At 46.8% G+C, this 23,430-nt stretch overlaps 1 protein-coding gene across 5 annotated transcripts; it reads left to right on the top strand.

The window, feature by feature from the left end:
- Window positions 1-24: 24 nt before the first annotated feature.
- On the top strand, window positions 25-22,340 carry G6PC3 (glucose-6-phosphatase catalytic subunit 3). 5 transcript variants are annotated; one of them, XM_033919352.1, is made up of 7 exons: window positions 25-119; window positions 2,279-2,496; window positions 5,413-5,519; window positions 11,333-11,423; window positions 11,829-11,947; window positions 14,321-14,462; window positions 20,875-22,340. In XM_033919352.1, exons 2-7 carry the CDS (start codon window positions 2,279-2,281, stop codon window positions 21,236-21,238), a joined length of 1,041 nt encoding a protein of 346 aa, XP_033775243.1. In that variant the 5' UTR covers window positions 25-119; the 3' UTR covers window positions 21,239-22,340. The 5 variants fall into 5 exon arrangements, with proteins under 5 accessions (XP_033775243.1, XP_033775242.1, XP_033775241.1 ...); XM_033919351.1 differs by having other exon boundaries at window positions 65-306; XM_033919350.1 differs by having other exon boundaries at window positions 65-341.
- The last annotated feature ends 1,090 nt before the right edge of the window (window positions 22,341-23,430 follow it).

Raw genomic sequence — 23,430 nt, 5'->3', positions numbered from 1 at the left:
TGGCGACCTCCACGTGCGCCAATAGATCACGTGACCTTCTCCGTTGAAGACCCGTTGCATCAGCCCGAGCAGAGAGCGAGTGCGGTTGCGCTGAATGATTGACGGGGAGGAGGAAAGAGGTGGGCGCTTGGAACGTCTTGAAGAAGCCTGGGGAGGTAGTTGGTTGCCGAGAGGCTCGTATACTGTCACAGAAATCCCGCCAGAGCCTACTTCCATCCCCCGCGCGGCTCCCTAGCCTGTCTTCGAGACGGCTTTCCTTCTCCGTTGTCCCGCCCTCCTCTGACTCTACTTCTTGTTTTCGGCAAGGTGGGATGCCTCAGAGGAAGAGCAGTTGTGAAAATGTAAAAGTAAAAACAGTAAATTCTTAACTTACAAATCGATTAAATAATTTTGTTTTTACTAATTTTCTAAAACTGAAGTAGGATGAGGAATGCTTAATGATATTACCCAACCATTCATTTAATTTACCTGCCTGGAAAGCAAGAGTTCTATACAAGAATCTTTTATATCGACAGGCCTTTATTGTAGGATAAGTGAACATATAAATTCTACGAGTAGGCCTGTTAGAACATCTGGTACAATCTGCATATTGACTGGAATTTATTTTACTTTTAATTTATAATTAACTACTACTTTATTTTTAATGTAGTCTTTGTGTTCATCCTCATTGAATGCTTGTTAGAATATACAGTGGTACTTTGGTTTGCGAGCATAATTCATTCCAGAAGCATGCTCGTAAACCAAAGGCTTGTATATCAAAGCAAGTTTCCCCATAGAAAATAAGGGGAACTCGGATTATTCTTTCCACATCCCAAAAAGACCCCTCCTCCCCCGAGGCTACTGGCGTTGCTGGCTTCACCTCCCCCCCCCCCCCCGAGGGCGCTGATCGCTTCACCCCACCCCAGGAACCGGCAGAGCTCCCCCTGTGGCCCACCACCAAATCTTTACCTGAGGCGGACACCGGCACGTGCCAACCCACAGGACATACGCATGCTGGTGCTGAAAGAGCTTGCTGTGCCTGCCGCTGATCCATGCTGGGCTGCTGTGGGGCCATGAGCATCTGTGCATGCTCAAAGCCTGTCTTCCACCCTCTTTGAGATTCTCATGAGATTCAAATCATGAGAATCTTGGAGAGGATGGGAGCCATAAGGCCTTGAGCATGCACCGATGCTCAAGGCCCTGCAGCAGCCCAGCATGGATCAGCGGCAGGCTCGTTCGGCTCTGGAACGTATGTCCTATGGGTTGGCGCGTGCTGGTGTCCGCTGCAGATAAGGGTTTGGTGGGAGGAGCGAAGCTGGTTCCCGGGGTGTGGGGGCTCGCCAGCCTACTTTAGTGTTTTTGGAGCCCAGGGACACCCCTGCTTACTTTCCTCACTTCCTGGATTCATCTGCTGCTGATGACATAGAAGGAAAAATTGTTTCTTAACTAATTTATTTCCTTTAGTCACAGCAGATGAATCCAGGGTCCCACCCTTTTTGTTCTTTTCTATTTCTTTATGGCTCTTTATTCTAAAGGGTTTGGCCCTGTGCCCTGTGGTCTACTTGGATTTGTCCTGCTTGTTGGCACAGTGAGGAGGGAGTTCTTTGCTGTTTGGCCTGTTCAGTTGATCCTACTGCTTTGTTACAAGGAATACTGGCTTACCAGTGAGCATACCATCCTGTATATGACAGAGCTCACCCTGCTGGTGGATGGATACAACCCACTCGGCTCTGGATTCATTTGCTGTGACTAAAGGAAAGAAAATTATCAGGTATGAAACATCATTTTTCCTTACCCTCTATTTCACCATCCTCCTCTAACTCGTCTCTTTGAGAATTTCCATGGTCTCTCCCACATGGTTCCACCATGCCAGGCATTTTCCCTTCCTCTTTTTCCCTACACCCTTGTATTCCAGTGTTGTTATCTCTCTCATCTCCTAAAATTCTCTGCCATGTTCTGCCTCCACGTAAACAAGACAGAATGGCAGGATGTGGAAGAGGAAAGGCTCTAGGTCAGCCCAGCAGCCTGTTATTGCTGCCAATACTGATGAACATCTCAGATTTGACAGACTCAGGGGTGGGGGCTGAGGTGATGCTGCTAGACTCACATTGGAAAGGAAGAGGAGGGAGAAATGTACTGCAGTGCAAATTCCAAAAAATAAATAAATTATGCTGTTTGAGTGCTGCTTCCATGACACACCAGTTGAGAATAATTGGGTCACAGGGTAGCATGACACATGTTATGCTTGCACAGAGATCTAAGTAGAACATTAATTAGTTCTTCTTTTTGTTTTTCTCAGATGGAGGTACTCTACATGAATGGAGTTCTACTAGCAGAGGTGCTGCAGAATAGCACGTTGGGCCTAGAGAAATTCTGGGCCTGGATTACCTATGTGGGTGACCCAAAATGTGTCTTTCTTAACTACTTCACCATCACATATTTCCTAGACAAGAGTCTTGGTTTGAGTGTCCTATGGATTGCGCTTGTTTCAGAGTGGTTAAATTTAGTATTTAAATGGTAAGATACAAGCTCTGCAATGTTTGTTTATTTATTTTTTTTATACATCCCCTCAGGGAGCATCAAAGTGGTTTACATTATAAGACAAAAGGAAATACATATGTAAAAGTATAGTGACAAATAGGAAGGCAGAGAGAAAGAGAAAAAAAAAAAAAAAGAGAAGTGAAGTGAAACCTTTGCCCATTACCCACACCTCAACTCTTCAGGCCAAAGAAGTTATTGTAAACTACTCTGAATTGATTACCCAGTCATTAATAGAGGTATAGTTCCTACTAGAGTTCCACAGGAAGGAAATTCCATAAATGTGGAACTAGTAAAAAAAAAACAAAAACCCAATAGCAAATAGACTGAAGCCTAGATATGTACAGAAGGAATTGTTAATTGATGGGCATCTGACGATCTTAATGAATGAATGGGACTGTAAGGGGTAAGAAAAAATAACTAAAGTATGAGTGTGTAGTGCAGGGGTTAGAGCTATAGCCTCAGCACCCTGAGGCTGTGGGTTCAAATCTCTCGCTTCTTGTGACCCTGGGCAAGTCACTTAATCCCCCCATTGCCCAGGTACACTAGATAATAGTTTGAACCCACCAGGACAGATAGGGAAATATGATAAAGTACAGTCTACGCCACCTAATTGCACGTCGGTTAAGCGCACGCTCCGGTAGCGTTCCTCCACGGTCCCGTTTTTTAACATTAAAGTCAATGGACGTAAACTCTGGAAAATTTCAAATCGGATAAGCACAGAATCCGCTTATCAGCACTGATGTTATAGGTCCCACGTCTATTAACTCACGTTACGTTCACTCCAATTAAAGGCAAACACGTTCTCACGATGATCCATGTGTTTCAGATCAACAGTCTAGGTCTGGCCAGGTTTTTGAATTTTCGAAACTACATCATGTCATCTCAAGGAGATAAACCCTTGGCTGAATGTGTCCACCACGCTGATCAAAAGTCACTGTCCTTGGCTGAACGTGTCAATGTCTTAAAGAGACTTGACCCAAAAGGAAAGTCAGGTCACCATTGCAAAACTGTACAGCGTCCATCCTAGCCAGATTTCTCGAATTCTCAAAAAAAGCAAGCCATATTGAAAGACTGGCAAAAATACATCAATCTGACCAGGAAATGGAAAAGAATTGGAAGGCCGGAGACGTTGAACAGGCGTTGCTGCGATGGTTTGCTGAAGCTAGAAGTCATCAACTGCCTATCAGTGGGCCTTTGCTGATGGAGAAAGCAGCACAGCTATCCAAAGAACTGGGCATAGAAGATTTCAAAACAACAAACGGATGGCTGGAGAGATGGAAAGTTCATAATGGCATAAAGTTCAAGCAGCAGCATGGCGAAAAACAAGACGCTGATAAGTTTGGTGCAGAAAGATGGATCATGGAAATGTTGCCATCAGTCATTGGTGGATATGAACCTTGTGACGTTTTCAACGCCAATGAGATGGGCCTGCACCCCCGTGCCATCCCTGATGGAACATTGGCTGTGAAACTGTTAGTTTCAAGGTGCCAAATAAGAGATTAACATTGCTGCTAAGTTGTAATATGAACGGCCACATGTTCGAGATCACTGCTATATGTGATCTAAGTGTTGTTTCAGTAGGGGAGTGATATTATTAAATCTGGATGCATGAGTAAGTAATCTAACTGATGTATTTGAATTTATTGACATTTTTGATGGAAACTGAGGGAAGACAAATGGGTACAAGAGGATTTTGACTACATTTGGCAGAAGACACCACTGTGAAACATGAGGCTTTGTACCAAGCATAATTAAGAGGGGAATGAGTATCTACAAACATTTACATGGGGGAACTTAAGAAAGCTGAACCTAGTGGGCTACCATTGAACAATCTCAGATGGGGGGCAATCCTACTGCAATAGTTATGATGGGTGATCCAAATATAGGCTCCCAAATCTTAGTATCTGGGATGGGATTAGGATGCAATTACAGTAAAATCTTAATTATCCAACATAAATGGAATCTACCCATTGTCTGATAAGTGAAAAGTCAGATAATACTGTAAACAATGGTAATCCCTCAAATAATGCATGAACAAAGGCACATAGCTTCAAAATTTGATAATTAACAACATTACATCACATTTTGCGGCATGATTGGAGTGTTAAAACATAATTCTAGTGCAATAGATGTGTCATTTTGGATGGATGGGTAATATCCCCATGCTCATGAGCTGTGCAGAAGGAATCCAGTCCAGCTTTTGATTTCCTCTTCCTTCTCTATAGGGTTCTGTTGCCTCCTTTAGTTTTCCCTTGCGATCCAGAAGGAGTTTTTCTGATCTGCTCTTGTTTATTTCTTTTATTCTTTTTCTGTTCTTTTTGCAAATTTTTGATGGCTTTTGGTACTCAGAGCTCCTTTTGAGAGTTCAGCTCTGCTTGCATGGAGAAGCAGACTGAGGTCCAGAGGTACCTGTTGACCAGCCTGCAGAAACTTTTTGGAGCTTGGGGGTCCATTCTCTTTGTAGCATTGCTCGCCTACTGCCTCACAGGAGCTTGAACATAGGCTGTCAGCGGGATTCTACAGGGTGCTGGCTGTGTTTTGCCTCTTCCCCCTTGTGTCCATGGGGCTTTGATGCTGTCAAACACTGGTCCCACTGGCAGAGATTCTCATATCCCAGGCAGAGCCAAGCCTCCAGTTCTTGTTCCGCTCCAACCTCCAAAAAAGCACAATGATGCCAGTTCTTGAGTAGTTCCCCTGAAGATAGTGGGTTGGAACGCAGATCTCGTCAAACTATTGGGTGTGGGAGATCATTCAGAGCATTACAAGCTCGAATTTGCCTTCCAAAATACATGCATTCTAGGACAGACCCACCAAACATGATATCGCCAATTGCTCCACAGTTCTGCCAACATTGGGGGCCTGTAGATTTAACAATTTATTTTCTTTTCTAAGGTTTCTTTTTGGTGAACGGCCTTTCTGGTGGGTCCACGAGTCGGGCATTAGCAGTAAGCTAAGTCTTCAGATCCAGCAGTTTCCATCATCCTGTGAGACAGGGCCAGGTTAGTGATGAAGAATTACTATATGTACTCAAATATAACAAAGATTTTTGGGCCCAAAAAAGGCCCCAAAATGGTAGTCTCGGTTTATATTCAAATCTATGCTTGATTGCTTGCTTGCTTCCTCCCCCCCCCACTAAACCCCCCCCCCCCGAATGTAACATTTCACCTCTGATAACAAGCTTTTTTCTTCCCTGCCCGTCTTCTGATCATATCAGTACTGTCCAATAGTGCTGCCCGATTTCCAATTTGAATCGATTCACTTCAGGTGAATCAATTAGGTTTTTTTAAAAAAAACGTACTCACCGATTCATGTTTGCCCCCTTGCCGCTGATCTATTTTACACAAACCCGTTCTGGCTTTCCCTCTGCCGGAGTCCTTCCATCTAATGTAACTTCCTGATTTGTGAAACCGGAAGTTACATCAGAAGAAAGGACTTCGGCAAAGGGAGCGCTGAGCGGACCTCTGTGTATGGATCAGCGGCAGCAAGGTGATTTTTGCACTGGTTGACTGGCTATCTCCTTCCCAGAAGCATTTCTCTTCTCCTCCCTGCATCTACCTTTTTAATTACAGGCAAAAGCGGCGGTAGCGAATGTGATTCACTACCCTGCTGCTAGTCTGGGCATCTTCTCTCCATTCGTCCGCCCAAGCGGAAACAGGAAGTTTTCACTGAGGGCAGGCCGCAGTGGAGAGAAGACGCAAGGAGTGGCTGAATCACTACCGCCACCGGCAACAAGTTTTAACATCAAAATAAAGGGAGATGGACTTGGGGTAGTTGGTGGACTGGAGAGGGAGAGATGATGGGAGAGATGAACTTGGTGGAGGGGGGAAGATGAACTTGAGGGAGAGATGAACTTGGGGGAGATCAGGGAGAAGGGAGATGGGGGAGGCAGGGAAGAATTAATGGTTCCAAAAACAGAGGAGAGGGAGAGAGATGGTGGACAATGGGATTTAGGGAGGGAAGAAACAGAAAGGGAGAGAAGTTGAACACAAAGGATGGTGTGTGGGAGGGGATAGAGATACTTGATAGGAGGGTAATTGGGAAGAGAAAGGGAGAGCTGGTGGACCCTGGTGTGGTGAGGAAAGAGGGAGAGATGCTGGATGAAAGGGTAGTTGAGAAAAAGAGAGATAGTGGATCTGGGGATGGTGGGGTCCATTGCTGCAGCTGCGGGGATGGAGATGAAAGAAAGGAAAGATGGCAGACCTCTGGGGGAGGGAAGGAAAACTGAAGAGAAGGACAGAGATGGAAGACAAATGGGCAGGAGACCCTGGCATGTGAGTTATTTGAAGATGTTTGTCACAGAGCCTGGGACCAACATGATTTGAATAATGACCAGACAACAAAAGGTAGAAAAAATAATTGTATTTTCTGTTTTGTGATTACAATGTGTCAGATTTGAAATGTGTGTATTTGGCCAGAGCTAGTATTAGATCACAAACATGAGCTAGGATTTAACAGAGAGAGGAAAAGTCTTTTTTATTTATTTACACCACAGTGCCAGTGTGGGTAGGAGAGGGCAAAGGGGGTGGAATGGGTGAAGAGACTATAAAATAAACCCACCAGGATGTTTGAAAAAAACACCCAGTTGGGCAGGAAAATTGAATAGAAAAATCGATTCAATAGGCTGAATTGAATCAAATTTTTTTCTGAATCAGGCAGCACTACTGTCTAATGCTGTTTGGGCATCTAACATAGCTGCCATTAGCCCTGGTCCTGTTCCTGTAGCCAAACCAACTGGCAATAATGAAGACAGAAACTGCAGGGCTTTCCCTCCCTGGCCCCCTGCCTGCCTGTATTTTTCTATTGCACCATGCCTGCCCCCTTCCTATGTCCATAGTGTCCCATCCTATGTCCTTAGTGCCCTCAGTGCCTCCTTCCTATGTCCTTAGTGTCCCATCCTATGTCCTTAGTGCCCTCAGTGCCTCCTTCCTATGTCCTTAGTGTCCCATCCTATGTCCTTAGTGCCTTCAGTGCCTCCTATGTCCTCAGTGCCCTTTCCTATGTCCTTAGTGCCCATTACTATGTCCTTAGTGCCCCCAGTGCCTCCTTCCCATGTCCTTAGTACCCCTTCCTACACCCTTAGTGCCCCCAGTGCCTCCTTCCCATGTCCTTAGTGCCCCCAGTGCCTCTGTCCTTTGTCCTTAGTGCCCTCAGTGCCTCCTATGTCCTTAGTGCCCTAAGTGCCCCTTCCTATGTCCTTAGTGCCCCCAGTGCCTCCTTCCTATGTCCCCCTCACTGCCTTCTAGACTTTGTCCCACCCCCACCCCACGAAGCCAGCCTGCCTCCCTCCCTCCCATCCTCCTGTGCAGTAGAACCGTTGAGCAGCATATTTCCATCTCCCCCCCCCGCCACTACCACCCCCACTGACCCTCCCACCACGAGACAACCTACAAACCTCCCGGCTCCAGCAGCGTCTGAAGCACTGTAAACACGCTGCTTCGCAGCCTTCTACTGCCTTGATTTTCTCTGCCGCATCCATGATGACATCATCAGAGACAGAGACGCGGCAGAGGAAATCAGGGCAGTAGAAAGCCACGAAGCAGCATGTTTAGAGTGTTGAGCATGCTGCTGGAGCCAGGAGGTTTGTGGTCGTCTCACAGTGTAAGTGTTGGATGGGAGGGTCAACGGGAGTTCGGGGGGGGGGGGTGACAATGACGAACTGCCTTACAGTGAGTGAGGGTGGGAGTCGAAGCGCGCATGCGCACTCCTGCCTGCCACGGACATACAGATCACGGAACATGCAGATAGGAGTGCGCATGCGCGCTTAGGGTTTTATTATTATAGATAAAAAGAAACAATATTCTATACAGTTGTTATTTTATAAATCAAAGTTCTGGCTGTCGAACTAGAAGAAGAGATCTTCAGCTGGCAGGGCTTTGTTTATAAATGTTTATCAACACAACTAATGTACTACTTTATCCTAAAGAAAAGAAATATAAACTTTTTTTCTACCTGTGTTGTCTGGTTTCTGCTTTCCTCATCTTCTCATCATTCATCCACTGTCTGCCTTCTCTCTGCCTCTGCCATATGGAATCTGCTCTATTTCTGTGCTTCTCCTTTCCATCTCTCCCTCCACACACCCCCCCATTGGTCTGGCACCCATCTTCTTTCCTCCACTCCCCCTCCCAGTCTCGCATTTCTTTCTTTTTCCCTTCCATCTTTCCTTCCCTCCCCCAGGTGGTTTTTAGCATCTCCCTCCTCCTTTCCTCCCCTCAGATCTGGTATCTGTCTCCCCAATCCAGCATGTACCCTTTTTTCTTTATCCCCTCCTTCCATCCAGTTTGTGCTCCCCTCTCTCTCCCCTCCCCTTAGTTTATTTTTATTTTATTTCATAATTTCATAGTTTATTTAAATTTTGATTAAACACTTATCCAAAGGTACAAAGCGTTGTACATAATAATTTAAAATAGCTAGGAGACAAACATTTTAGATAATAAACATGAACAAACACTGCAAACATACTTGTAACATGAAAACATTGGGAAAAAAATGTGAGAACTACAATTTCTTAAAAAGAATACAAATAAGGAAAGTACAATAGGGAAAAGAAATGAATTAATGCGTAAGTAGGTGATATGTACGTAAAAATCAGTTGAAGCCGTCTTTAAAAAGCAAGCATTTTAGGCTACTTTTAAATTTCTGCAAGTTTTGTTCGGCTCTGAGGTATAGGGGGATAGAATTCCAAATTAATGGGGCAGTGACTGAAAAAATGAGAGTACGATGGGTACCAATTATCTTTAAGGATGGAACGTTAAGGGAATGTTGAAAGGCAGTTCTTAAAGTTCTGGGAGGGTCATACGGAATTAATAATCTATCTAGGAATGCAGGGGTATTGGTCTGTAGAATTTTAAAAGTCAAGAGTGCAATTTTGTAGGTGATCCGATGTAAGACAGGCAACCAATGAGCTTTTTGTAATAAAGGGGTGATGTGATCGAATTTTCTGGAACCTGAAATAATTTTGATAGAAGTATTTTGTATGAGTTGAAGACATTTTATATCTTTTAGACACAGCCCTTTATATAGTGAGTTGCAATAAACCATTTTAGATATAACAAGAGAATGAATTAACACTGTAAGAGAATTTACATCAAGGAAAGGGACCAGTTTTTGACCAATGTACTAATCTGGGGACAAAATGAAAGTTTATTATCGATAAGGACACCTAATATTTTAATAGAAGTAGTTGATTTCAGAGGAACTTTGTCGATAGAAACCAGAGTGATTAGTTCTAAACCTTCTTTCTGTGGAAAAAGAACAGTACTTGTTTTAGAAATGCTTTGTGAAAGCATATTCACGTTTAACCAATCATGAATTTTTGCTAATTTAAGATCAATGGTGGAAAAAGGGGTGGTGGTGGAGAGCCGAGGAAAGAGAGACAGAAAGAAAGACAGACAGTGGGAGGGAGAGAGACAGAAAGACAGACACATATATTCTAGCACCCGTTAATGTAACTGGCTATAAGACTAGTTATGAATAATTTGGAGAATATAAGGACCAAAAATAGAGAAGTAACGTTTTCCTTCATCATCTTCTCCTTCTCTCTCCTACACATTCCCTTTTCTCTCTAACCTCAACTACTTCGTTGCTTCTAATTTTGTTCAATTGTTGTGAACCACTTGTAATTTTTTAATAAACAAATGTGAACCGCCTAGAACTCCTTGGGTATGGCGGTATACAAAAATAAAGTTATTATTATTATTACCCATTTCCATGCAGTGCATCCCTCCTGCCAATTTTTTCTCTGCGGGGTTGGGGGAGTCATCATGTGTGAGTCTCGCTCTTGCAGTGATCGATCAGATGGGAGAGATGGTGTCACCGGGGATTACAACGAACCTCCGCGCGAATCATTTGCATTCAAAATCTTTAGTGCATTAAAAGCTCTTTTAGAATTGATTGGCCAAAAGTTGGATCTGAGTGGACCCAAGTGGTCTTTCTGATCTTGTTTAGTGCATCTAGCTCTAGCTTTGTTCAGCTTCAGTCAAATGTAACAAAAAGATTTAACAAAATATAAATGGCTAGTTGCAGTAATTACTGTAAGCATCTTGATTAGAAGCTTGTCTGCCCCTCAGGTGGATTGAGAACCAGGAAGGCAATTTTCAGACCCCTTTGTTGCTGTTTGTGATCATGGGGAAACCTACTGTACATGAATTTAGCTCATCTTGATCTATTATTGAAAAAGGTGTGAGCAAATCCAAAATGAGCTGTGTGGAAGATCACCAATCAGAAGACATGATGAACTTCCCAGGATATGTTTGGTTAGTTTTTGCTTGCTGATGTTTTCTTTGCCTGGCTGTAGCACCTTCTCCCTGGGTACAGCTTCATTTTTCCTTTGGAAAGAAAATACAAATTTAATTGCAGTTATGGGTGCAAATTGATAAGTTCAAAACTGTAACTATTTGGCTGATGGCAAATTGAGTTTTGCCTGTTTCTTTTGTGATTCAAAGCCTGTGGAGGGCTTCCTTTAAAGGATGATCATTGTCTGTGCTCATGCAGTTCTTGCCATATCTGCAAGCATTACAAGTTCTAATGAAGCTTTTTTGTCAGGGAGATATTTTTTTAAAGTGGCATGAAATCTGTTCCCTTTGTTCCAGCAGTGAAGCCTAATGGTTAGTACAAAGGCCTGAGAACCAGGGGAACTGAGTTCAAGTCCCACTGCAGCTCTTTGTGGCTTTGGGCAAGTCACTTAAACATCCATTGCCCAAGGCACAAAATTAGGTACTTGCATATAATATGCAAATTACTTTGATTGTAATCACAGAAAGACAGTATATCAAATCCCAACCACTTTCTCTTTTCTCCTTGTGTCCTATTACAGGTAGCCCCTCTGGACACTGCATGATTACTGGTGCAGCCTTATGGTCTGTAGCAGCTGCTCTGTCAGCATACATGTCTCACTGTTCACAGAGGTAAGTACTGTAGCTTAGCCACCAGATAGCATTCATAATCTGGAACAGCCATGTTTCTCGCTCAAATCTCCACACAAAAGTCATGCTTTTATTTAGTTATAATTATAATGCCCTGAGTCTAGATACAGGATATAATAAAAACAAAAATAAATATTAGATATTGGCAGCCTGTGAGTCTGTTTTGAAGAATGCAGTTTCAGCGGAAGAAAAAAAGAAGTGAAGGCCCTATATTTTGTTCTGCTGAAACTCATTGTTGAAGGGAAGCAAGAGTAGGTAGAGCTGACACATTATTTCAGGCAACTGTAGCCCTGAATGGAGTTTCCTTTTTGAGCCCAGATATCTTAACATCTATGGGACGTTGTATTCCTCCTTTGGGACCTAACCAATGCTTCTTTGTTTTTACAGTTGCCTTGTGAAATTTACCCCCTTTGTACTCTACTTCCTCTTTCTCTTGGCTGTGGGTGTCTCACGGATCTTCATTTTGGCGCACTTCCCTCATCAAGTGGCAGCTGGCATAGTGGTTGGTTAGTACCTGTGGAAGAGTGCATGCCTATAGCTGATAAATCTTCATTGGGTCACTCCATGTCACTTGCAGGGGTGGTTATATCTTTTATATAGCATATTGCTTTTATTCACCTTTTTTAATTTCTTTTTTAATCTCATCGTTTAGACATTTTGATAGATGATATATCAAAAATAAAGAAACTTGAAACTTGGGCATAGAAGGATTTATTTATTTTAGTAGAATTTATGTATGAACTATATTGGAACTTCTGTTACATCCACTCCGGAGACTGTACAATAGATGCTCAATCTGTACCCGTGAACAGGGTCTTGCAGAAAGTCACGCACATTGTTTTTGACTCCTCCCATATAGTAGAGGAACACAGAGCCCCCTACAGTTTTTTTCTTTCCGCAAGTGAACCTTGCAGAAGTGTTTTGGATCTGCTCTGCATATTTTCGATGGCTTCAGTTCCTTGAGAACCCTTTTTCCCTACCTGGGAAAGGAAGCACTTCCCATGAAGCAGGACTCCAGCTTCACAGGGCAAGCTTTGGGTGGACCTATGGAGCCAGCCTGCAGGATGCCACTTCTGAGCTCTGGGTTCATTCCCCTGGGAGCAAGCTTGCCTTCTGAACCTTTCAAATGCTTAAGTGCAGGCTGCATGTACCCTGAGTAAGAGCCCTCGGGGTATCAGGGCACAGGCTGGGTGTTTATCCCAGGACAAGCAGGCAGCATATTCCCACATATGGGTGATGTCATCCATGGAGCCCCAGTACGGACACTAAGAAACTTAGTTCACGATAGCCCGCACTGTGCATACATGAGTGCCTTCCCGCTTGATGTAGGCACGTGGCTCCTCAGTTCCATTTTTTCTGCAGAGCATTGAAGTAACGTTTCTTAACGGTCTTCGTTTTTCTAGTCGCTTACCTTCCCGCTCTCATGCTTTTTTTGTCTTATTATTTTCTTTCTTGAAAAAAACCCCAAAACAAAAACCCGAGAGTTTAATTTAATTTTATTTTATAGCCATCTGTGGGTTCTCCGGCAGGGTCTTTAGTCACACCTCATCCATCAAGTTCAATTTGGCTGAGGCGGTGTTCCGGTTGATGTCATGCCCGCTGACTGGTTTCAAAAAGTGCAGTTGGTGTTCTTGCACTATTTCTCTTACGGACCATCATAGTTGGTGCCTGCAGTGTTTGGATCCAGAGCATCGAATTCAATCCTGCGTGTTGTTCTACGCTTCAGAAGTGCACCATAAAAACCCCACATTCTTCAGCAAGAGAAACTCTTTGGTGTCAGCATGGATGGAGATGCACCGGTGACACCGTCTACATCGAAGACTCCGATGTCGAAGTCAACGACACTGCCGGATGCACCAGCATCAACTCTGGTGTCGTAACACATCGTTCCCTCGGGTAAGACGGCTAAGAAGCCACTACCTTCCCAGACAGGGCCGCAGGTCACTAAGGCATCAAGCCCATTCATGACCAAGCGTAAATTCCTGCAGCGACCAGTACAGTACCACATAATGCTTTAGAACATCTTTTAGTCTTCTGGTTTTGCAATCATTTTGTGCCATACCAATATTTTGCTGATTTTGTTCTTGATGTTGCTGATATGGTTGTGCAGTGACTGTTGTTCATCGATTGAACGTTGTTTCAAGTTGACCTAAATAAAGTTTTTTAAAAAATGCAACTCTGGATATAACGGACTCTGGATATAATAGACTGTTTTTCCAGGTCCCTTGAAGTCTGTTATAACGAGATTATACTGTACTAAATTGTCTAGTAAGGCATAGCAAAATTCTGTTCTTTATCTCCACCTGCTGGTATATGGATGCAAACCCTACAATTTATGGACTCGTCTTGTGTGCATAGAAGTTAAGCTTACTAAATGTCTTGAAGCAGCAAACATTCTAGAGCAGGGAGTCCTGAGTTTTAGGGGGTCCATGAGGGTCATATAAAAATTAACATTTATATTAACTAAACAGCCCGGTACTGTTAATTTTTCTAGCAGAAAACGAGAGAGTAGATGTAGTAGTAGTAATGGTAGTAGAAAACGTAGTAGTAATAGATTTGCACATGAGGATTGTATTTCATAATTATAATGAGTGGCCATTACTTTTTGTATAAAAAAGGAGTGTTTTTCTAGATTGTTTATTTTAAAGTTTAATAATTGTGTATGTCATATGTATGAGACAATCAAATCTCGATAAATAAAGTACATTATATTCATTGCATGCAAAGTTGTGTTTATGTGAATATTTCTGGGGAAGGGGGGTCCATAGCTTTTATCACATTCTTAAAGGGGTCCATGACTCAAAAAAGGTTAAGAATCACTGTTCTAGAGCTAACTCATATCTGTACTTCTGTCCTTACATGTTTTGTCTGGAATGGAGGTGCCATCCTGGGCCATGTGCTGAACAGTCAAGTACCTAAGGCCAAGAAACTGGGCTTTTATGTCCTGACATCATTAGCTCTGATACTGGGCAGCAGTCTTCTGTACTGGAGTGTAATTGGAATTGGAATTGATCTTTCCTGGTGAGTTAAAATAGACTGAGCTCTCATATGCAGACTTGTGGCTGTATACAGTATACTGTATATTTCAGTTCCAAATAACCCAGAACCATTTTCTTTGAGCTACCAAATGCATGCAGTGCAGAGACGTCACTGCTTAAAAGAGCTTACAATTTAATTATGACAAGAGGACAAAGGTGAATTTCTGTGTTGCCTGATAGACTGGTATAGTTCGTTACAGATGGTTTACATATATGAATGAATTTTATTGATATAGGGAGGGCTGGGAGGATGGGATGGGGGGGTAATTTAAAGAATTTAAGATTTATGGTTAAGAATGTACAAGTGATTTTGTATAGTATAAGATATCATATTGTATACTTGTTAATTGAAATGAAAATGAATAAAGAATTAAAAAAAAAAATAAAAATGATATGCTAAAGAACCCCAGTATTTTCCTCCTTACCCATACTGGATGGTTCATAGAGCTGAAGTCTAAACTCTAGCTTTCCATCTTGCAGCACTTGACTTGTGACGTTTTTAAGGTAATCTTAAATTCTTTAGCACTCTCCAGACCAGTAGAGGTTAACTTTACGAATGGGTATATATCTAATCATGACCAGCAGGTGGAGACTGAAAACAAAACTTTGGGACAGTATATCCTAGCCCCTCCTCTCTATTTCCCTCAGTCTTCTTTCAGTCTCCAGCAGGTGTTGAGTGATCTGTACCCATCTCCCTTGGTAGGGCTGTTGGAATTTGTTTAAGGGGTTTATTGTCCCTGTTTTTAGCCGGACGGAGCTTGGACGGACTCTGTTTGGGGGTTCGTCCGACCTCGGGGGTGTCAAACCCGGCGGGTCACGAGCGGGGTCCCTCCCCCCACTTCCTCCACCTCCCCACATTTTTTTAGAGGAGCCTCAGCAATAAGCCTTGCCCCCTAAATCAAGCAAGACTATTGCTTTGAGAGCCTGTGGAGTCTGTTCTGTAAAAAAAAAAAAAAAAAAAATCCTGAGGTAGTGCTGGTCTGGAGGGTTGTATCCCTTTAAGAAAACTGTATTTTACTGTATTTTTTCAACTAACCGGCACTTTTTTTACAGCTAGGTCGCGTATGGAGCAATGAGCACTTCTAAAGGGAAAAAGTGCTCATTGTGCTCCAGACGCGAGGCACTCGCGGCCGGCCTGTGCAAGCGGTGTTCAGGCCGGTGCGGTGGAGGAGCTCCGTCGGCAGCGGCTGCAGGCGCCCAGAGCTCCCCGCCGATGGTGCCTCGCGAGTCGGCAGGGAACGGAGGAGAAGCCCGGTCTTCTCCGTCCGCCCACGGAGGGATTCCCCGAGCCGCCGACGGTCGGGTTTTTGAGGATTCCCTCTCAGCTGATATTTTGACAGCTGATGCCGGCTTGCCTGTTTTAGCGGCTGAGACTTTTCAGGTCTCTCAGCCGCTGCAGGCTGTGGAGGGAGCTGTTTTGGCGGGAAAGACGCCATCTTCTCTGTCTGGCCCCTCCATTTTGTCTTCCACCTCAGGTGACCTTCCCCCTGTTTTGACTATGCAGGGGCAAGGTTCTGCTGGGTCCCCTGCTGTGGCAGGGAGTCCCTTGGGACCCTCGGGGGGGTTTTCTCCTGAATTTTTCTTTTCTTTATGCAGAGCCTATTTTCAGGCGGCTGGGGGTCCCGGTTGCGCCCAGGGGGTCTCGGGGGGTGGTTTTTCCTCCGCGCTTCCTGCGGCTTTGCCTCTTTCGTCTGGCGTGACGTCCCCTCCGCCGCCTCCCTTGTCCAAGCGTCCGCGGGTGTCGTGGGACGAGAATTTGTGGTCGGAGGAACGGGTCGGTCTGGAGGAGGACCTGGACCCTTCTGAGGAATTCCAGGACTCTCTGGAGGGGACGGAAGCTGGCGGCGGGTTGTCGGATTTCCCGTTCTCCAGTGACGAGGCGTCTGTGGTGCGTCTTTTTCAGAAAGATGAGTTGCCTGACCTTATTCAACAGGTTTCTTCGGTTTTGCGTTTTGAGGACGCGCCGCCGGAGACTCCGCGTGTGGGGGACCCCCTGTTGCGGGGGATCCGTACCGTTTCCCGCTCTTTTCCTATGCATCAGGATATTCGGGATATTATCCTGGAGCAGTGGAAAACGCCGGAGACGCCGTTTCGGCTGGCGCGCAGCATGGCTCGCCTGTATCCCATTCCTGAAGGGGATCGGGCTACGTTAGCTTCGCCGGTCGTGGATGCGGTGGTCTCGGCAATTTCCAAGCGGCATACCGTGCCTGTTGAGGGCGGTTCTGCCTTGCGAGATCCTGAGGAGCGCAAATTGGAGGGCCTCCTTAAGCAAAATTTTCAGGTCTCTGGTTTTGGGGTCCAGGCGGCTATTTGTGGGGGACTGGTCGCTCGCGCCGTGTTTCGGTGGGCGGAGCGGGTCTTGGATCGAGAGTCTGACGACTGGTCTCTGGTGGATCAGGAGGTTGCGAAGATTGAGATGGCGGCCTCATTCCTCTCGGATGCTCTCTATGACTTGGTGCGGATCTCGGCTAAGTCTATGGCTTTTGGCGTGGCCGCAAGGCGTGTGTTGTGGCTGCGCGCTTGGGCGGCGGATGCTGCGTCCAAAGCTAAGCTTACTAAATTTCCCTTTCGGGGGTCGTTTTTGTTTGGAGAGGATTTGGATAAGTTGATTCAGACTCTGTCGGACTCGAAAGTTCCCCGTCTGCCGGAGGACCGTGCCCGCCCGGCGTCTCGGGGGGGTGCGGCCCGGGGGCGTTTGCGGGATTTTCGCAAGTATCGCCCTGGGCGTGGGGCTGCTTCTTTCCAGTCTCCGGGATTTTCCCGGGGTCGGTTCTTCCAGCGTATGCAGCCCTTTCGGGGGGCCCGTCGGGGGGCAGGGAATCCCTCCGCCGGTTCCCCCGCTTCCCGTCCTGCACAATGACGCCTTGCCGGCGCCCCCTTTGGTTCCGGTGGGGGCCCGGCTGCGCGAATTTTTCCCCAAATGGGCCGAGATCACGTCCGATCAGTGGGTCCTGGAGGTGGTGCGGGACGGTTATGCCCTGGAGTTCGCCCGCTCTCTACCGGATTTTTTCCTCGCTTCTCCATGTCAGACTCCGGGGAAGACGCAGGCTTTTCGCCAGACCCTTCAGCGCTTGCTAGATCTCAGGGCAGTTGTTCCGGTGCCCCCTCCGGAGTGGGGCACGGGCAGGTACTCCATTTACTTTGTGGTGCCCAAGAAGGAGGGGACTTTTCGGCCCATCCTCGATTTGAAAGGGGTCAACAGGGCTCTCAAGATTCCCTCTTTCCGTATGGAAACTCTGCGGTCGGTCATTCTGGCGGTTCAGCCGGGGGAGTTTCTCACTTCTCTCGATCTGACGGAGGCCTACTTGCATGTTCCCATTCGGGCCTCTCATCAGCGTTTCCTGCGCTTTGCGATCTTGGGTCGGCACTTTCAGTTCTGTGCGCTTCCCTTTGGGCTGGCCACGGCTCCTCGGACGTTCACCAAGGTGATGGTGGTCGTCGCGGCAGCCTTGCGGTCGGAGGGCATCCTGGTACACCCCTACCTGGACGACTGGTTAATTCGGGCAAAGTCGTTGCAGGAAAGCTCCCGGGTTACTGCTCGGGTGGTGGAGTTTCTCCGGTCGCTGGGCTGGGTGGTCAACCTTTCCAAGAGTCGGTTGGTCCCGGCTCAGCGTCTGGAGTACCTAGGGGTGCTGTTCGACACCTCCTTGGGGAAGGTCTTCCTCCCAGAGGGCCGGGTGAGCAAATTGCAATCTCAGATTCGCCTGCTTTTGGCGTCCCGGTGTCCTCGGGCGCGAGATTTCCTCCAGGTCTTGGGGTCGATGGCGGCGTCCCTGGACGTGGTGAGGTGGGCGCGGGCCCACATGCGTCCTCTCCAGTATGCTCTGCTCCGGAGGTGGTCTCCCCAGAGGCACGGGATGGATGTTCCGGTTCCCCTGCGAGGCTTGGCGCGCTGCAGTCTGCGTTGGTGGCTCCAGACCCCTCACCTAGTTCAGGGGGTGGGTCTGGATCTCCCGCAGTGGACGGTGCTCCTGACGGATGCGAGTCTCCTGGGTTGGGGGGCTCAGTGTTTGGGTCACTCAGCCCAGGGCACCTGGTCCGCGGAGGAGGCCGCCTGGTCGATCAACGTGTTGGAGACCAGAGCGGTCCGTCTGGCGCTGTTGGCTTTCCACTCCCTGTTGCGGGGCAAGTCGGTCAGAGTGCTGTCGGACAATGCCACGGCGGTGGCTTATGTCAATCGTCAGGGGGGCACCAAGAGCACTCAGGTGGCGCAGGAGGCGGCTCTGCTCATGGTTTGGGCGGAATCCCATCTGCTGGACCTCTCGGCCTCTCACATAGCCGGAGTAGAAAATGTTCAGGCAGACTTCCTCAGTCGTCACTTCCTAGATCCAGGAGAGTGGTGTCTCGGCGCCGAGGCGTTTCAGTTGATAGTGCAGGCTTGGGGGCAGCCCCTGATGGACCTGATGGCCACGGGTGGCAACGCCAAAGTGCCCCGCTTCTTCAGTCGTCGCAGGGACGGTCTGGCCGAGGGTCTGGATGCTCTGGTCCAGCAGTGGCCAACGGAGGGGCTGTTGTATGTATTCCCTCCTTGGCCGCTGGTGGGCAGAGTGCTTCTTCGCATTGTTTACCATCCGGGTTTGGTGGTGCTGGTGGCGCCGGATTGGCCTCGCCGTCCGTGGTATGCGGATCTGGTGAGGCACCTGGTAGCGGGTCCTCTTCCTCTGCCTCTCTCGGACGACCTGCTGATGCAGGGTCCCATTCCCATGTTCGACCCGTCTCCCTTCTGTCTTACGGCGTGGCTCTTGAAAGGGGTCGCCTTAGCAAGAAGGGATATTCCGACAAGGTGATCTCTACACTGTTGGGGTCCCGGAGGCTTTCTACCTCTCGGGCTTATGTGCGGGTTTGGCGTCTCTTTGAGGAATGGTGTCGGGCGCGGGGAGTGACCTCTTTTCGCGCTTCTCTGCCTAACATTCTGGAGTTCTTGCAGGACGGTCTGGATAGAGGCCTGGCTTGGTCTTCTCTCCGGGTTCATCTTGCGGCCCTGTCGGCTTTTCGAGGGTTGGTGTCAGGTCAGCGTTTATCGGCTCTTCCTGATGTGATTAGGTTTTTGCGGGCGGCCAAGTTGCTTAGGCCTCCCCTACGGCCCTCGGTTCCCTCTTGGGATCTTAATCTGGTGCTTTCTGTATTGGTGCGTCCGCCTTTCGAGCCGTTGGACGACTGTTCTTTGAAGGACCTTACTTTGAAGGCGGTCTTTTTGGTGGCCATTACTTCTGCTAGGCGTGTTTCTGAGCTGCAGGCTTTCTCTTGTAGGGCTCCCTTCTTGGAGTTTTCTAGGGAGCGGGTCGTCTTGCGGCCTGTTCCTTCCTTTCTGCCTAAGGTTGTTTCTCCTTTTCATGTCAATCAATCGGTGGTTCTCCCGGTCTTGGGTGGTCGGGAGGGCTCTTCTGAGCAACGGCAGCTGCGCAAGTTGGATGTCGGTCGGGTCCTTCGCTCTTATGTGCAGCGGACCCAGGAATTCCGGAAGTCCGATCGTCTCTTTGTCCTCCTGGCGGGTCCTCGTCGGGGAGCTGGCGCTTCTAAGGCTACTATTGCGCGCTGGATCAAGGAGACGATTGCTTCCGCTTATCTTCTGAAACAGCAGCCTGTTCCGGAGTTTCTCAAGGCTCATTCCACTCGGGGTCAGGCGGCTTCTTGGGCTGAGTCGTCGCTCGTGCCTCCTGTGGATATTTGTAAGGCTGCGGTTTGGTCCTCCTTGCATTCCTTTGTTCGTCATTATCGGGTTGATGTGCAGGCGCGTCGGGACGCGGTGTTCGGTGAGCGTGTACTGGTATCGGCCCTTCGGGGGTCCCGCCCGTGAGAGGGACTGCTTTGGTACGTCCCATTCGTAAAGTTAACCTCTACTGGTCTGGAGAGTGCTAAAGAAGGAGAAATTAGGTTCTTACCTGCTAATTTACTTTCTTTTAGCTTCTCCAGACCAGTAGAGGTCCCCACCCTGTCTGTTGTTGTTGTTGTTGGGGCTGTTGCGCGGGCAGTTTTTGGTTTTTTGCTGCGGGTTCTAGTATTTTTCTAGGGCCGGGGAGAATTGAAGAACAGCGGCTGTGGCTCGGCTGGCTTAGCTGGCGAGCTGTGGGGACATTCTTCCTTCGGGAATTTCTCCTCTGCATTTTCCAACAGCATTTTGGGTTTTGTTATTTGTTACTCCTTTCGGAGTATTGTTTTTTCTCTCTGTTGTTTTCCAGTTCTTGGTTCTGCTTGGCTATTCGGCAGACTGAGGGAAATAGAGAGGAGGGGCTAGGATATACTGTCCCAAAGTTTTGTTTTCAGTCTCCACCTGCTGGTCATGATTAGATATATACCCATTCGTAAAGTTAACCTCTACTGGTCTGGAGAAGCTAAAAGAAAGTAAATTAGCAGGTAAGAACCTAATTTCTCCTTTCTGTGTCTCTCTCGCTTAGGTCCATCCATCTTGCCACAAAGTGGTGTACAAATGCACAGTGGATTCAGCTGGACACGAGGCCCTTTTCCTCTCTGACACGGGATGCAGGGAGTGTACTGGGCTTGGGACTTGCCCTTCATTCACCTCTTTTCCAGCAGATACGGCAGCAGAAATTTGACAGGAAAGGCACAGCATGGTGTATTGTCCTTGCCTTGGGATTCGTGCATATTCTGGACCAAGTCCCAGTGTCTGTTTCCTATCATGTGTTTTTTTATGCCTTAAACTTCCTGAAGTATACCTTAGTCCCTTGGCTGGTCATGGTAGGTACACCAAGGTTTGTCCTTTTTTTCACAAAGGAAGAAATACCTGCAAAACACAAGTGAGTATGTTCCCTTCCTGTCCACCCTCACTTTTGGCAGACGTCAGGTAGAAGACTGTTTTTAGCAAAAAGTCTGCATTAAAGACATCACTGTATATAAACAAAACCAAAAGGAAAATCTTGTTTCTTTATAATCCAGATAGACTAGTCCAGCTTAGAGTTGTGTTCTCCTACTATCAGATAGAGGCAGAGGCTTGAAGATTCCAAAGACATCAATAGAACAGGTAGTACAACCACAACATTCCAGTATTTCTCTTAAAGAGACTGCAGATGCATTGGTGCAGCATATCTTTCTGCTGGCTTTTTTCTCAGCTTTTGGGCCATACTCCCTGAGCCTTAGCCAGCCCTTAAACCTTTTTTAAAGTAGCAGTCATGACTGCAGTATTATTTTGCAAGTAAAGGATCAGATTGCACTCCTGCTGCAATGATTGGCTATTTTTAAGCTGATTCGGAGTATGAAGATGATGCCTCAGCTGAGTGGTAAACTTGGATCCAGTTCAGGTTCTCAAGTAACTGGGGGTACAATTTGATATCCAGTTGCTCAGTTCTGTGGGCAAAAGCTCAGATGTGGGCTCTCCTAGCATGCTTTGCTGTTCTGTGATCCCCACAGTCTTACTATCAGATTTCAGCTCCATATACTGATGTCAATTTGGAGTCGGCTAGAGTGGTGGTTAGTACCACACCTCCTCTTGAGGCGGGTTCCTTTGGGCACACCAGATTTAATTGTGGTGACCATGAATATAAGTCTCAGAGGCTCGTTTGTACAGAGTAGCTCAGAGGTATTGAGGCCCAGGAAGCTGAGTAGTCCATAAATCATTGGGAGGTGGGAGGTATTCATCTGGTCTTGCTTTCCTCTCTCTGGTTCAAGGTTGAACAGTGTTGTGTGTTGTCTGATCATGACACTGGATCTAGGAGTGTGAGAGCTCAATCCATTGACATTCTATCTGATGGTGGAGCGCTGTGGAATCCATTGTTCAGCTTGATAGTGATTGTAACTGTGGCCCAGGCTTCTGCCTCATTGGTTGGTGGTCTTTGTCTTATAGCTTATGGGGACAGACGTAAAGATCTCAAAATGTATACTTTGGAAGAAAGGCGGGAGACGTTTAAATACCTATATGGCATAAATGTGCATGAGTCAAGCCTCTTTTTCAAATGAAAGGAAGTTCTGGAATGAAGGGGCAGAGGATGAAGGTGAAAAGAGATAGGCTAAGAAGTAACCTCAGAAAATACTTTCCATGGAAAGGGTAGTGAATTCATAGAACGGCCTCCCAGGAGAGGTGGTGGAGACAAGTATATCTGAATTCAAGAAAGCTTGGGACATTCGTTCTCTGGATGAGAGGCAAGGATGGCATGGTTAGGCAGACTAGTTAGGCCATATGCTCTTTTTCCAGTGCAGTAGGGATGGTATGCTGAACCATAGGGCTGTCCATCTGTGCTCGAGAGCAAACTGCAGCAGAGATGTGAACTACAGATTTTCAACTCTGCCTCCCTCTCCATTGTCTTATGCCCCCTTCTGTTCTTCCTTCTGCAGGTGAGTATGAAGGTGTCGTTCTGATCTGCTCCATTTATTTCTTTATTGTTTTGCAGGTTTTTTTGTGGCTCAAGGGACTGCTGTGCCAGCTTGGAGAGGAGCAGACTTTAGTCTGAAGCTGGCTGGGGACCTGTGCAGCCAGCCTGCTGAAGATTTATGGAGCTCAGAGTTCTGGGTCCTCAGCACTTGCTTCCTTGCGCGCAGGTTGTTAGGCATCAATAGCGTCCTTCAGGGTGCTTAGGATGATGGCTGCAGTTTTGCCTCTCCCCTCTTTGTGTGTCTGTCGTGACCCGGGATGGTGGGGAATAGAGGATCAGTCTAACTTTGGTCCAACTGATAGCCTGAAGTTCTTGGCCTGGAGGTTGACCAGCACCTTGAGACAGAAACCCTCTAGGTCTAGCTATGTTTTAAAAGAGCTGAAGCAGGCTGCAGCACCATTGCTCCAGCACATGTTCTGTGATTACAGGCTGTGACAGCCTATGGGGAAAATTGGAGGGGGGGTAAACTTGAAAACTGTGTCTTGACTGTTTCTGCAGTTAGATATTTGATCTTCTTCTTTTAAAAATCCTATTTTTTTGCAGTTTTTGGTCAGCCGTGAAGCATTTTTAAGCTGGTTTTTGGCATCAAAATGCTGCCACGGTGGCCATCTTGAATTTCCCAATTTT

This window comes from Geotrypetes seraphini, chromosome 13 (assembly GCF_902459505.1).
Source record: "Geotrypetes seraphini chromosome 13, aGeoSer1.1, whole genome shotgun sequence".
NCBI lineage: Eukaryota > Metazoa > Chordata > Amphibia > Gymnophiona > Dermophiidae > Geotrypetes > Geotrypetes seraphini.
This window is presented reverse-complemented; position numbering and strand designations above follow the sequence as displayed.